Below are 14,571 nucleotides of genomic sequence, written 5' to 3'. Positions count from 1 at the left end.
CAGTCCTGCTGGTGGAGTTGGCCTTGCAGCTGGACTTGCCGTGGTCTCCACCAGGTCCCAAATATGGGATGGAACCAAGGCAAGATGTTGATGAAGGTTGACTTAGGAAGTCTTATCTGCTGTATCTTATGTTGTGCTGTCAAGGACAAGAGAAACTATCAGCAGGCCTAGCAGAGGAGTAGCTTCTGCTGCATTCTTCTTTTTGCTCCAGAGGAGGCTAAGGAGAGCTGACTTTAGAGGTACCTGTAAATAGCTGCTGTGATTGCTGCCCCCCTGCTTGCTCTGTGGGGAAGATTCCCAGAATTGGCATCCAGAGCTGGATTCCACAGAGTGGCGCTTCCATCATCATTCTCCCAGGATCCTGTCTGTGAAAGGGCCTGCCATGACTCTGACCTTGGCCTTGCTCGTTAGGGACCGTGCCCTTAGACCATGCAGAATGTCCCTGGCATCGCCAGCAATTCCCCGGAGGCCAGAACATAGATTTATGTTGATCAAGTTTTGTTCTTTGTAGTATCAAAAGCATGCATGGCACACAACCACACACCACAAACTGGMTTAGCCAATGTTAATCTTTGACCATTATTCAATATAACACTCATTATATAAAATGCATTAAGTCTTGTAAACTTTTCTGGTTCTTGGTCTAGACAGAATCATCATTTTCCTCAGAATTTACCTAATATCAGAAGCAGACTTTTTTTTGTCCTTCTTCTAGTCAGATTGAGATGTTCATTATCAGTTGCTTTATCATACTTGCCTACCTTTAATCAGGAAAATCCAACTTGCTAGGTCGTCACTGGAGAGCTTGGTAGAGGCCCTAGTACAAGGCCATGCAGAGCTGCATCCTCAGAACCAACCTCCAGAACCTCCAGGTCCTCCAGAACCTGTTTGTGATGGAAATTCCTAAAGAATCAACTAGAGCAGTACTGGACGTAGCACTAGGCGCTYGACTGTAATTCCAGGGTGAAGATCTGAACTTTTCAGTTAGATTCAGCTGTATCCAATTGTCTCCCCTGATGGAGTCTGTGTGGGAAGGAGCTTTAAAGCTTTCTGGGTTAGGACATCCAGTAGACTGGAAATTAGGTTGTCATCACTGCCTTTAATGACAGTAGCTGCTGGAGGAATAGGCTCTTCAACAATCACTAGTCTCAACAGCAGTGCACTTAAACTTTTATGTAATGGAATTGTTCTGTAAAGCCTTAAAAATAATGTTCAAAAATGGGAATTTTTATAGGCATAATCTGCACATTTAAATAACTCATTTGGTGACATTTGCATTTATCCCTTCTTTTGCTCCTCTCMGCTCTCAGGAATGGACGTGTCCTTTCAGTCCTCGTGTCACACTRTAAAGATTATTTTAAATGAACTCCAGGTCTTGAGGCCTTGATTTCTGTGCATGGAGCCGTCAGGGCAGCCCCCGGGAACGTTGCAGATGGCTGGATCCAGGGCTGACCTGCRCCAGGAAAAACTTCTGGGAGGAAAAATGTGTTCCCACAAGGCTTTTCCTTAACTGCACCTGAGGAAACTCGTGTCAGGAGAACTGGTTCTTCGCATGGCACTAGGTGTTTGGGTAGCGATTCCTGGGGAAAAGGGGTGTAAAGATGGAAGTGGTTCRTGGCTTGAGAGAGAAGCTGGTTTGTAGATGGAGCTGCAGGAGTCCCTCTAGCTGGGTTTCTTGGGAGTAAGCACATGAGTTTACCAAAATACATCTTATTACTAGCTCTTTTGCATGAGTTGGTGGTCTTAGCTGGCAGAAGCATCTGCATAGCTAATACCTGTCATCCACCAAGATTTTAGGCTGATTGCTCCTGAATTGAGGACTTTCTACAGTGCTGTGATGGGACTGGCTCAGTTTTAAGAGCTAGGATCAGCTTTTTCATGTGATCAATTTACTCTGTCCTTGATTAAAAAAGATGAAACCCTGGGACTACATGCTAGTACACAGAAGAATTTAATGTAAATAGAAAAAAACACAGTGACTTTAACTTGAATGTAAAATTGATTAATCTCATTTTTTTTTTTATTTGATTCTTGCCTATCCTACTTTATATCTTTTTTTCCATGTAATGAGAAATTGCCATACTCTTTCCTCCAGAAACTAAAATCAAACTCAGATTCTGTTAACCACAGTCTGCTCGAAGTTGGTAGGTGAGCTTGTCAGGTCTCGGTTTTGTTCCCTATAACTCTACACTTAAACCTCCATAAAGCTCAAATCTAGTAAGGAGCCTTTTAGGACCTTTTATCAGTTATAGCCTTTTTGCTGTGGACATGAGGATACTGTGCAGACCGATAGCTGTGAACATGAGGATACCATGAGGACAGATGAAGATTAGATTAAATGATGTCTCCTGAAGACTAAAGAAAAATAAATCTATTTTCATGGCATATGTTTTGTGCTCACTTCAATACAGGAGTTTGGATACAGGATTACAAGGGGCTGAATGCTGTGATCAGACATGATAGAGCAGTAGAGACATTAAAATATTTTCTCATTCTCGTTGTTAATATTTTAGGTTCTATACGCGCTGGAAAGAGTGGGAATCGTGGTATTCCCAAAGCTTTGGTTTACATTTCTCATTGCGGGAGGAGCAGTGGCAGGAAGACTGGGCATTCATACTCTCTCTTGCGAGCCAGGTGAGAACTTCTCTTGTTAGCTTGCTGTTGAATAGGGTATTTTACTTCCCTTGAATAGGAATTATTCTAAATCTTGGGATGCTGTTCATGAACAAGAGTTTTTCTTATAGCAGAAAACATTCCTGTTAAGCTAGCAATCTTAAAATAATACTGGGTAGCTGCCTCCTGCTATGTTGTAAAAAAGGTTTTATTTGAAAACCTGCATTTATTGGATTTGCTATTAAGCACTGGAAGCACGTTAAGAAGAGTCTGGTTCCGTTGGTGTCGGAGCCAAGAATGGAGAGCAAACTGTGTGCATTGTATATGCACAATTGTCCACTTCATGTTTTCCTCTTACCTCCTACAACACTCACCTCTAGGAATATGCCTGCAAATCTGTAATCTGCAACTATTAAAACTTTACCAAGCTGACATTTTGCTACTGCCTTCCAAAATACAAGTTATGTTCCTATAAGCCTCCAAATACAGCATTGTTTTAAAGCTCCTCCCTTAAAAGTACACGCCTARTTTTGGCATTATTTTATCGTAACTATTTTTGGATGTGCCATTTCCCTGTCATTAAAARGTATTTACCTTAACATTTCTGAGCTGAGAGGGTTATTTTTAAACTAAACATTATGCAGAGCTTCATTTCTAACCAGAGAATGAGATGTGGCAGATGGAATCTGGGAGATAAGACCAAGAATTATTACAGACAGATTAAGTTTTTGTGTAAGCTGAAATGTTTGTGCTCATCTCTAACATATAATAGTCTTTCAGTCTTTCCTTTTTCCCTACCAGGGTTAGATTACTCTTAAAAGGGCTTCCTCCTTCGATGAGGAGAATAGTTTTTGAATTTAGAATTAAAAATGTTCTGTTTCAAGTGTTCTTTTGTTTGTGTTTTGGTGCAGCCTGGAGCAAGTTTGGAGCAGACACACATTTTTGTACTTGCACATATTCTTAGAAGACCAATTATAGTTTATGGAGTAAAATATTATAAGAGTTTCCGAGGAGAAACGTTAGGATATACCCGTTTTCAAGGTAAGCCTTCAGTTCTTAAGCTTTTCAGTTTAGAAAAAGTTTTGATTAGAGATGATAAATTCCAAGGAAGCTGAAAAGAGGGTGATGTGTAATAAGATGCTGGCCTGAAAGGGCCGGAATTACTGTGTACATAAATCTTTTTTATTTTTATAGAGTATCAAACAAACCCCTCCAAAACTTCCAGTATTTGGGTTTTTTAGAAACGGGAAGTTGTAGAAGGTGTTGATAGCAGGCAGGCTACGTGTAGCCCTGCTGGGAAGCTCCTTGTCCTTCCCTTAACGGGCTCTTAATCAGTGTCTCATGTGAGGCTGAAGTGAGAGCTGAACGAAGCTGTGATCCGTGCTGCACTGGGACAGCGGGAGCTTTATAAAAGATACAGGGTGAAATTCTGTTCAGCACAGTATGACTGCTGGAAATGCTTGTTTTGTAGATTGAATTATGCCTAGCACTTCTAGCTCTTGGGAAGGGAGATTCCTCACATCCAGCTTGTCCAGGAGTGAGGGCTGTGTCTCGTCCCGCTGCACGAGGCGGCTGGGGAAGCGGCCCTTGAGCAGAGCAGAGGGTCACCCCTGGAGCACGAGGGCAGGAAGGGAAAGGAAAGGAAAGGAGCGTGCGGGTGCTCAAGCTGCAATAGAGGAAATAATATTCATTTTTTTGTACTTGATTAACGTTGGCAGCTTACTTGACTCTGTCATAGAGGTTCTAAAGGAAAGAACTGCGTTCGTAAATGCTCTCCCAGCAGCTCCCTGTTTGAGTAATGAGGTTGGGAAGCTTTGTGATGCATGTTTGCAAAATACTGGGCAACTGAAAATGTAAATCTCACTTTCTGCACAACTAAATTTCATGATCTAGTTTTATTTGTCAGGTATGTTTGTGATATACAGTTTGCAACAAATGTGATGTCAATACTGACCTGTTTTCTCGACTAGTGCTATAATTTTCATACCTTGATCAGCTTCCTGCTGACTCTTTCTCTTCGTCTCCTGGGCAAACAGCCCAGCTGTCTTTAAGATAAACACAAAGATGTTATTTTGTTTGGTTCACTCCCGTCCTGTTTTGCTTAGCCTGGAGTTTGTAGCTTTCTGGAGCTGTGTGCTCTATTTTGCCAGCCAAATATGTGTGTTTGGGCAGCTTGCCTGTGTTTGAGACGCTGACACTTAAACATTTCTGTCTATAGAAAAAAAAAAAAATTATCTGTATATAGTTGACAGTAAACAAAATAAATATGGAAAGAATTGAGTCAGGAAACTGCAGCTGTGTGCAGGGTGCTGGGCACGTGTGCTTTGCCCATGGGCATCTTCGTGGCCTCAGCACTTCTGCTTGTTGGCTGCCCAGCAGTTGTTTCCACCTGTACATTACTGCTGACTATAACTGAATAGACAGTTTCTTGAGAAGCTTTTCTTTGTGATTTTTTTGATTTTTTTGCAAAAGTAAAGTAGCTTTAGAAGTTAGAAACCGCAGAATAGCTTGAAGAACTTCGGGCTGCAGAATTAATGTCCAGTATGGAACATAGATTTTTCTGAAGCTGTCTAGGCTTAATTCACTTGGGAAGCTGTTCAGCTTGTCAGCTTTGGGCAATTAAAGGTCTGTATACGATGAATGAGGATTATYTGCTGTTGGTATCAAGTGAAATACTTGCTTTGTGTAGCTATATARTTGTCTCCAAATAGTGTGGGACAGACACATCCTTAGATACCAAGTGATATTTGGTGCAGCAAGTTTCTTTTAGTTACAGATTTTGCAGGTGGGTGGCAGGTTTKGGGGCTCTTTTAGGAACAGAGGTGTCACTGAAGCCTTTTGCCTGTGATGCAGGGTSTGTGTGTGCAGGTTTGGGGTTGGTGGTGGCCAAATCTGACAGACTGTTCTTCAGGCTTGATTTACATTAATTGGTGTCCTATGGATTATAGGATCTGGGGGTTGCCTCTGTGTTTGGAATTGCAATCCCATTCTAGTCTAAGCTTGCCCCACTGCAGATAAACCCGACGAATCCCCGAGTCCAGCCTAACGCTGAGTGGCCGCCCCGAAAGGCACGAGCCTCTCGGTGTGGATGAGACCGTGTGCCGAACGCTCCTCGTGTCCCCGTGTCAGCCGAGGGCACCCCTAGGAGTTTGCATCCGAGTGCTTCCTCCTTGCAGACCGTCACTCCCGCTGTGTTTCCCCCTCTCCTAGGTGTCTATTTGCCTTTGTTATGGGAACAGAGCTTCTGCTGGAAAAGCCCCATCGCTCTGGGCTACACGAGGGGCCATTTCTCCGCGCTGGTGGCCATGGAGAACGATGGCTACGGCAACAGAGGTGCTGGTGCTAACCTCAACACTGACGACGACGTTACTGTTACTTTTTTACCCTTGGTGGATAGCGAGAGGAAATTATTGCACATTCACTTCCTTTCTGCTCAAGAGGTAAGAAAAACGTGTGGCGCCTGTAGCTTGCCCAGCTGTGGTCATTGCAGTGTCTGTATCTCTGCGTTTTTTGTTTTTCCCTCACGAAACTTTGCTTATTTCTTCTTTAATAACTCTGATAATGACAGGGAGCCACTTGAATAAGGTTTATATGTGGTCGAAGCAGAGCAGGAATGGGAAATCCTGTGGCCTTTTGGCTCTGCAGACTTGAGGCTGCTGGGGAAAGTGGCCGTCCCGCAGGTGAGGGAGAGGCCCAGGTTCAAGTCCAGAGCAATGATTTTCAGCAGCCAGCGGGAATAATGTCTCCTAAGAGCCACATGTTTAGTGTTAAATGCTGCTAGACTCCTAAAAACTGCTTTGCAAAGCCAGAAGGTTCCTGCAAGACCCATCCTCCTCTGCTGGAGCTGCTACAAGTAATCAGCTGCTTCCAAAAAAAGCAAACCTAGGAAGGCTATACTGGAAATGCCTTAAAAAAATTAGAAGGGAAGAATAACTGAAAATCCTGAAGCTTTWCAGTATTTTAGTTGAAAACACGGTGCACATCAATTGGCCTTTTAATTACATTTTTGTAGACTGTCTGTGAAGGTGTAAGGTGATGTTGTCTGCCCCGAAAAGGAGCTGCATGAACACAGGTGGCTGCTTTAAACTCACTGGTGGTGGTTCCATCCTCCTGACTTTCTCCCCCTCTCTCTCTCCGCTCTCCTGAAGATAGGTAACGAGGAGCAGCAGGAAAAGCTGCTTCGGGAATGGCTGGACTGCTGCGTGACGGAGGGGGGCGTCCTGGTGGCCCTGCAGAAAAGCTCCCGTCGGCGCAACCACCCCCTGGTCACGCAGATGGTGGAGAAGTGGCTCGACCGCTACCGCCAGATCCGCCCCTGCACGTCCCTCTCCGACGGCGAGGAGGACGAGGACGACGAGGACGAGTGAGGGTGGAAGGAGCGGGAGCCGCCGGCGCGCGGCGTCGGACCGCGGTCGCTGCTGGAGCAGCGCGGAGCCTCCCCCGTGCGGGAGAAACCTGCTGTGAAGGGATGGGGGTTTTTTCTTTTCTAACCAGCATGGGGAGAAGCGAGGAGCTCATCTGCTGCGTGAAGAGCTGCATGGGCTGGACTACCCTTTGTACAAGAACAGCAAAAAAAAAAAAAAAACCAGAACCCAACTAATTTTATTATCAAGACAGAAAAAGAAATTCTTTCCAATTGTAAATCTGTCTATAAATGTACCGCATGTGGTTGTGTAAGAGGTTGTGTAATAGGAAAAGTATACCAGCATCTTAATTATTGCAAAGAAATTTTTCAGCTAAGGGCACTTACGAAAGCACATGTTAGTTGGATATCTGTTCCCTCTGAGATTCTTTTACAGTAGAACTTGGCATCTCCGTCATCTTTTAGATACTCTGACACGTTTCCGTGGCAGGCCCTTTTATGTGAAATCTCACTAGTGCCCAAATCAGATCGTGAGGGTTTTTTTTGTTTGCACAAAATATCCACAGCAAGTCGTACGTAAAAATACATTTGTTATTTTATTAATATTTTAGTTACTGCTGTGCCCGTTATAATAAAATCTAATCTCTATGGAACAAACTGGAAGAGAAGCTAAATTTTTCCTCGAGTGAAATGATCCATTTCCTGAAAAGTATTTTTATGTTTTTTCCTTTTGATTAGTTAATAGATTCCTTCAATATGCTTAAGATATTTATTCAGAGAAGTGACCTAAAATATAAGGGATTTAGTCCAGTAATTATATGCTAAAAGGAAARAAAAAAAAAAAAATTGTGTGAGACTTGAGAGCTCAGACGCGGTTGAGGATTTCATATTGTCCAAACTCAATCTTGCTGTGATACAAACTCTTATCGTTTTATCATTTATTCTTTCATCRAGTTCAGTGTTGCTGCAAATGAAAAAACACCTTTTTAAGGGGTTGCTCCTTGGTCRGTGAATCTAGTGAGAAAACACGTGGCAGTCCTAATTAAAGAGAAGAATCTATGCTGAAGTTGTTTTTTACAAGCACCGTGTTATATATTTCTCAGTATGTAAACCTGGGAATTTCTTGCATGTTGATTGATGTGGCCATACTTAAACTTATGTAAGTTCCTAAGATTGTAAGTTCAGAGTATATTCTCCAGTAGAAATTTTATTATATTTGATAACTTTAGCCATGTAACCTGTAATGGATAAAGTTTATCTAAAATCTCACGTAAACACTAAAGGTTAATGCCAGTTTTTACAGATACAGTGCAATTCAGGTTGTCTGGAAAWGCACTTTGGATGGTGTGGTGGTTGAATAAGGAATTCTACCGTAGACRAAATTGTTTTAATTAGGATTTGGAAGGATGCCCCATAGCACATATTTTTGTGTGGTTGAGAGCTATGGAAACCCTGAGGAACTTGCTGCTKCTTTTTTCTTCCAAATGCTGCTTAGATGGTGTTGAAATGTGCACAACTCCTACATAAACTTGGTGACACCACCACAAGTACCGAAATGCCGAAGTCCTGTATTAACTGAGCACTTTTCCCATCAGAGCCCACTGAGCTTCATCATGGAACATGTCCACATTTTTGGCCTTCAGATCTCCGGTTGGTGCACATGCAGATTTTGAGGTAAAAATGCCCGTTTCTCAGCAAGATACATGCAGTTCACCTGAACATGGKAGGCAAATCGCAGATACTGAGGAGGCTCCTTCCATGTCCTGGTCCGGTCTTGTTTCCTGAACTGATGGATCCTTTTCTTGTCCCCCTTTGTCCTTCTGCTTTCTTCTTACCTTGCAGGGAAATTCTTGATCCCCTGACCAGTCGATGACTTGAGGAGGTTCTGTTGGGGACCCGATGCAGGCTGAGCTGGGGCATGGGAGCCCCTTCCCTGCCCAGCTCTGAGCTCCGGGCTGGGCATCCTGCTGGAATTCACCTCCYGGCTGGCCCTGGCCTTCCTCCACAGCCTCCTCTCCAAGGGACACCAGGACACGTGGCTCCAGGGATGGCTGAACCTCGCGCACACTGTTATCCCTGTGCCCTTGAGTCATGTTCCGCTTAAGGAAGCAGCTCTCCTTGCAAGATGGGGAGAGAAACTAAGGTGAAAACCAACCTTGCGCCCAATTCCTGTAGTTTTCTGCTCACGGCAGCCGGGCAAAYGCTGTTTAGCAAGTGGGAGCTTAGGAGCAGCAGGGAGGTGTTTTTGAAAGCCTGTCCTGGTGTCCTRGGTGCTCCCTGGGTGCTTGGAGRTCCCAGGCACCGACAGCCCCTTCCYGAGTCCCGGGCCAGGCTCTGCTCTGCCAGCCAAGAGTCTCTGGGTAAAAATTCACTAGTTCCTGACACTCTTTTTCCTGTGTTTTTGCTGGCAGTAGCACCTACCTTTCTAGCACAGAACTTGGCCTTTTATTGTTACCTCCTTTACATCTGCTTGTTTTTCTTTTTTCTAATTTATGAATTCCTCAGTGAAGAAAATCTGWTTTTCAAATACATTTAAGCGTGGAAATTGCAGATTCCTCCAGGCTTCTGCTGCATGGCCTAGGGCAAGTGCTACTAGGCTGTGTTCACCCCATCAACAAAATAGGGTGTCTCTAGGTGCAAGCAAAGGTGTTTTTTTTCTTTTTTTTTTYYCCCTTTTTGCCCTCATTTTGCCCTTTACTGTCCTTAAACTCCCCACCTTTTATGTTTTTATTTGGTGCCTGTCCCCTCAAGCTGCTTTGTGTCTCCCTCGCTGGTGCAGGGGAAGGCTGCAGAGGAACCAGCGGCCAGGAACCGCTTCCCTCCGCACGCCCCGACCCTCTGCCACATTTACAGTAATTCTAAACCTCACCCGGAATTAAACGTTTTCCCTTGGATTTTACTGTCAATTCGAGTGCTTCCCCAGCATCCTGTTTGTAACTGGCCCGTTCCACCCTCCTGGCTGCTCCTGGTCTCTACGGCTAATCACTGCCGTGCTCCTTGATCACTGACAGGGAACTGGTCACTCACCTGGCCAACGTGACTCCTCCTTTTTAACGGGTTTGAAGCTGGTAACTGGTTTTCAGGTGACTTTAAAGCAAACAAAAGGAAAATACAGGGTTTTGTAACCTGGACACTTTTTGGTTTCAACTTTTCTTGAAGTCCCCCTCTAGCCGGTGTCCTTTGCCCAGCTMAGGTGGGCGATGGTGGCACCTTAAGTGCAATAAAAGACAGGGTGGAAGCAAACGCAGCTCCTCTTAGGTGGGTTTTCAGCCTTGCAAACGCCTTAACCTGCTCCAGGCACCTTGGGCTGCTGAGGATGAGCATGAGCCCCGTGCAGCTGTGCCGCCCTCCTGCAGCTCTTACCCTCCAGAAATTATAGAAATTTTATCACTTTTTATTGAAAACTGCACTGAACGCTAAATGTCCACCTTTACAATAAACAAATACAGTAACGGTAACACACTAAAACAAAACATACTGCTGATAGCCACTGGTTTTCTGTTTGGGACAGCTTAAGTTTGCTTTGTCACAGAAACAGGAATGTACCCATACAAAGGCTCAAAAGAGGCCATCTTCTTAAARACAAAAAGGCGATGATTCACAAAAGACTATGAATATAACATGTAGCTAGTTGATACAAATCTAATAGGATTTGTTAAAATCAGTCACATCTAATAACACRTTTTGAAGTGTTCTTGTATAAAATATCACATGAAGAAAAAGAAGACTTTTATCAATGTCTAAAAAAGTGGGTTTTGTTCATAGACAGTCTGACAAGTTACCATAAAAAGTGTTTCCTGAGACATAAGGAAATGCAACATTATTCTTGAACCCTTTCCAGCTCAAGACTTCTTTTTTTTTTTCTTTTTCCACTTGATAAAATAGCTGCAGATTTAAAACTGAGAAAATATATCTGAGTACAAATAGTGTGTGAAATTTAACACTCTTCCTTCGTGTTTTGTTGCCCCTTGCATCCTCGGAGGGCGTCGGAGGCTGCGCAGGGCTCGGCGCGGAGCTGGTGGCCGGGGCCGGGCGCCTCCTTCTGCCGCAGGTCACCGGCCCCGGAGCCTGCAAAAACAAACCCTAAAACTGCTTTTTTCTTCTTGGTTTTCTAAGCCAGGGTTGGGGCCTCTTGCTAGGAGAGGCGGCCAGATAGAAGAGTAAGGAAAGGGCTGAAGCCACATAATGGTTTCCTCTGAAATTTCTAAGTTTGCTCTGCAAGGATTGCGTGAGGCAAGTACGTGGAAACAGGGGCCGAAGCCCTGCTCCTCCCAAGGAAATGAGGGGAAAAAATCTATTTTTTTTTATTCAGGTGATTGATGCACAGATGAAGGAAACTTAACACACAATGACAGACGTTGATCATTAATGTTTCGCATCCTAGTTTTCAGCGCTTCCGCACGCAGGTGACTCCTTCAGGGCTGCTCCCCAGTCTCGACCGCTACTGCTTTTTCGTTCACACTCGGACATCAATGATGCATCTGTCCAAAATCGACATTACAAATTGCGTATCAAATTCTTTTTTTTTTTTTTTAGTTCATGTATAACTTCTTTTCCAACGTCTCTTGGTCCCGAGTTTATTGAATGGTTTTTATTTATGTTTAAATTATCTGCTATTGCTCGTTGGGATGTTCCCTGTTGTCCCCGTGTTTGGTGGGCTGGTTGGGCGACGGCGCTTGGGAAGGATGTGCCACTGTCGGGAGGTTGTGAGTAACGGGAATGCCACCGGGAATGATGCCCTCCATGGCGGCCGGGATCCCTCCCGGCGCCACGCTCACCATGCCAGGCGGGTACCTGCGGGAGAAGGAGGGAGACGCTTTGGAGGAGGAGCCTGGAGAAAAGCAAAGACTTCCCGGAGACTCCGGAGAAGCAGCAACACCCCGTCCTGCTTCTCTAATGGCCCCTGGCTCCGGGTCGCTGCCACCTGCCCAAGCTGCTGAAAAGGAACCTCAGTGCCCAAAGCTCAAGTCTCCTGACGCCTCGGCCCCGTCGGACGCTACCTGAGCAGCGGYGGCTCGGGCTTTGCTCCAAGCCCAGGTCTGACGCGCGGGAGCTGGGCAGCTTTGTGGCATCCTAAACACGTGGGCACAGGTTAATTTTCCTTAGCGTGACCCAGAGGTGCTGCTGCCAACATCAGCCTCCACGAGCAAGCCTCGGGGAGGTCAAAGTGGGTGTTTTCCTGTCATTCTGGGGCTCATTCAACAGCTGGTTGTGTTTAACTGTCCCTGCAGGTCCCAGCGGGCAGGAGCCCGGCCAGGCCCATTTGGAGCCCGTTTGTGGGGTGTTTTCTGTAAGCCCTAATGCAAACGTGGTGGCCAACGTGGTGCCTCCAGCCTTCGCACCACCGCTCGGTCACCGTCGCTTCCCTTTAGTGCCCCTGTTCTTTGCAGCTCTCTGCTCCCGGCTGCGTGGGAYTTGGCTGGCTAATCCTGCAGTGGCTCTGAAGGATCTTCAGGGTTCCCGAGGGCTTTTTTGGTGGCAGGGACATACTGAGGGCAGCCCGTGCACCCGGTGGCTTGTGCTGAGCTGCCCAAAGCGGAGCAGTACGTAACTCTAATCCCTGGGATTTAGCGAAATTAGGCCACGGGCCCGTGTTTGGCGGTTAATATTGGCTTGTTAATCGGAGCGCGGGGCCGCTGCGAAGCGGCAGCTCACCTGTACGTGGCACCATTGAGCTCCGGATGGATGGCCTGCTGATCGAGCACCGACCAGGGCGCTGTCGTGACAAAGAACTCCTTGTTCACGCAGTTCCTGAGGCTGTCGGGGATGCGACCTGGGCGGCAGCAAGGGGAGGGGGCGTCAGGCAGGACACGGCTTTAATGCTCACAGCAGACCACAACATTCCCGGTGTGGGGAAGCAGGGAAAAGCCCCCCACCCTCTCGGGACACTGTCCCGCCTCAGCCCTCTGCTCGTGGCGCCCCTCAATTTCCCATAGTCTATTAGGGCAGACAAGGAGCGTTCGGGCCCACGGGGGCACTGCCTACCTGTGATGGCGCGGCGGATTTCGGTGGCGGCGGCCTCGCGCATCTCCAGCGACGCCTGCTCGCTGTACCAGGCCGTGTGCGGGGTGCAGATGAGGTTGGGAGCGTCCTTCAAGGGGCCCTGAGCGAAGCTGGGGAACAGGGAGCCRCGGCAGCGTGAGCGGGCGCGCGGGGAGAGCGGCGAGCAGCGCAAGGGCGGCGCGCGGCGCCCCTACCTGAACGGCTCCGACTCGTGCACGTCCAGCGCCGCCCCTCGTATCCGCCCCTCCTTCAGCGCCTGCGTTAAGGCCTTCTCGTCGACGAGGCCCCCGCGCGCCGTGTTCACCAGGAAGGCGCCCTGCCTCATCTGGCACCGGCGGCGGGAGAGAGGGCAGCGTGAGGGCCGGGGAGGGCGCCCGCGGCCGCGCGCCGCCCGCCCGCCTCACCTGCTTGATCGTGAAGTCGTTGATCAGGTGGTGGTTGTGCTCGTTGAGGTTACAGTGCAAGGAGACGCAGTCGCTCTGGTAGAGCAGGTCCTGCAGCGTGTAGACCCGCTGCACCCCCAGGGAGCGCTCGATGCCGTCCTGCAGGTACGGGTCGTAGAAGAGCACGTTGAAGCCGAACGCCTTGGCTCGCACCGCCACCGCCTGCGCCGTGCGACCTGCGCGGGGCCGAGAGACAGCGATGGGCTCAGCCTGCCCACAGGGCCTCCGAGGTGCCGCCAAGGAGCACCCAAGTGTCCTGGAGCCTCCAAGGCGCCACCAAGGAGCCTCCGAGGAGACCCCAAGGAGCCCCCAAGCATCCTGGAGCCTCCAAGGTGCCACCAAGGAGCCCCTAGGTGCACCAAGCATCCTGGAGCCCCCAAGGTGCCACCAAGGAGCCCCTAGGTGCACCAAGCATCTTGGAGCCCCCGAGGTGCATCAAGCTCTCCTCACGGCTCTCCTGGTCTCTACAGCCCTGCTGACGTACCAAACCCAATGAGGCCGAGGGTTTCTCCGCGGATGCGGGCTGCTCCTGAGGCCACCTCGCGGATCTGCTCCACGCTCTGCACGCGGGTGCCTTCCCGCAGCGCCTGGTAGAGCCAGGTGTTCCGCCTGTAGAGGTTGAGCACGTGGCAGATGGTGGAATCCGCCGTCTCCTCCACGGCCGCCGACGGGATGTTGCAGACAGCGATCCCTGCGGGAGGCAGCAGCGCAAAGCAAGGCCGGTCGCAGCGACGCACAAGCTCGGCTGCCGTCGCGGCCACCGGGCTCCTCCGGCGTGGGAGACACCCACGGAGGGGCCACGGCGGGAAGAAAACGCGGTGGATAGTAACGGGGAGAGTTACAAATATGGGAGGAAACACTGCGCTCTGATGACACTGTTCTCCTCGCCAAAGAATAATCCACTCTACCAGGAATTGCTCTTTCAGGAATTTGAAACTCTCTTATCTCAATTATCCCTGTAAAATGGTTCATGTGACAGGGCTGTTATCCTGAACTTCCCCTGGGGATAACCTTTCATACAGGAGCTCCTGAGCACGGCTAGGGAAGGGCTCCAGCCCTTGGGGGAGGTGGTTGGGAAGGGCTGTGATGTGGCTGCTGCGAGCAGGGCTGCAGCTCCGCCAGGGCACTGCTGCTCCGGGTGTGCACAGT

At 48.0% G+C, this 14,571-nt stretch overlaps 2 protein-coding genes across 3 annotated transcripts in view; one reads left to right on the top strand and one right to left on the bottom strand.

Annotated features, from left to right (window-relative positions):
- ZRANB1 (zinc finger RANBP2-type containing 1) overlaps positions 1-7,934 on the top strand; it is a 35,004-nt gene extending 27,070 nt beyond the window's left edge. The window contains exons 8-11 of the mRNA XM_026039927.1: positions 2,514-2,634; positions 3,525-3,654; positions 5,824-6,053; positions 6,762-7,934. Of these exons, the coding sequence (XP_025895712.1) occupies positions 2,514-2,634; positions 3,525-3,654; positions 5,824-6,053; positions 6,762-6,980 (700 nt within the window). The 3' untranslated portion in view covers positions 6,981-7,934. The remainder of the gene's footprint in view (positions 1-2,513; positions 2,635-3,524; positions 3,655-5,823; positions 6,054-6,761) is intronic.
- A 2,473-nt stretch (positions 7,935-10,407) lies between these two features.
- Positions 10,408-14,571, bottom strand: part of CTBP2 (C-terminal binding protein 2) — a 34,034-nt gene continuing 29,870 nt past the window's right edge. For both annotated transcript variants that reach the window (XM_026039949.1, XM_026039948.1), the window contains exons 4-9: positions 13,907-14,113; positions 13,384-13,598; positions 13,174-13,304; positions 12,962-13,089; positions 12,632-12,749; positions 10,408-11,770 (exon numbers count right to left, since the gene is read on the bottom strand). In XM_026039949.1, coding sequence (XP_025895734.1) covers positions 11,590-11,770; positions 12,632-12,749; positions 12,962-13,089; positions 13,174-13,304; positions 13,384-13,598; positions 13,907-14,113 — 980 coding nt within the window. In that variant the 3' untranslated portion in view covers positions 10,408-11,589. The remainder of the gene's footprint in view (positions 11,771-12,631; positions 12,750-12,961; positions 13,090-13,173; positions 13,305-13,383; positions 13,599-13,906; positions 14,114-14,571) is intronic.

The sequence above is a fragment of the Nothoprocta perdicaria genome, unplaced genomic scaffold, assembly GCF_003342845.1.
Source record: "Nothoprocta perdicaria isolate Ctin4 unplaced genomic scaffold, notPer1 scaffold_247, whole genome shotgun sequence".
Taxonomy (NCBI): Eukaryota; Metazoa; Chordata; class Aves; order Tinamiformes; family Tinamidae; genus Nothoprocta; species Nothoprocta perdicaria.
The sequence above is the reverse complement of the archived record's forward strand: the minus strand, read 5'-3'. Positions and strand labels throughout refer to the sequence as shown.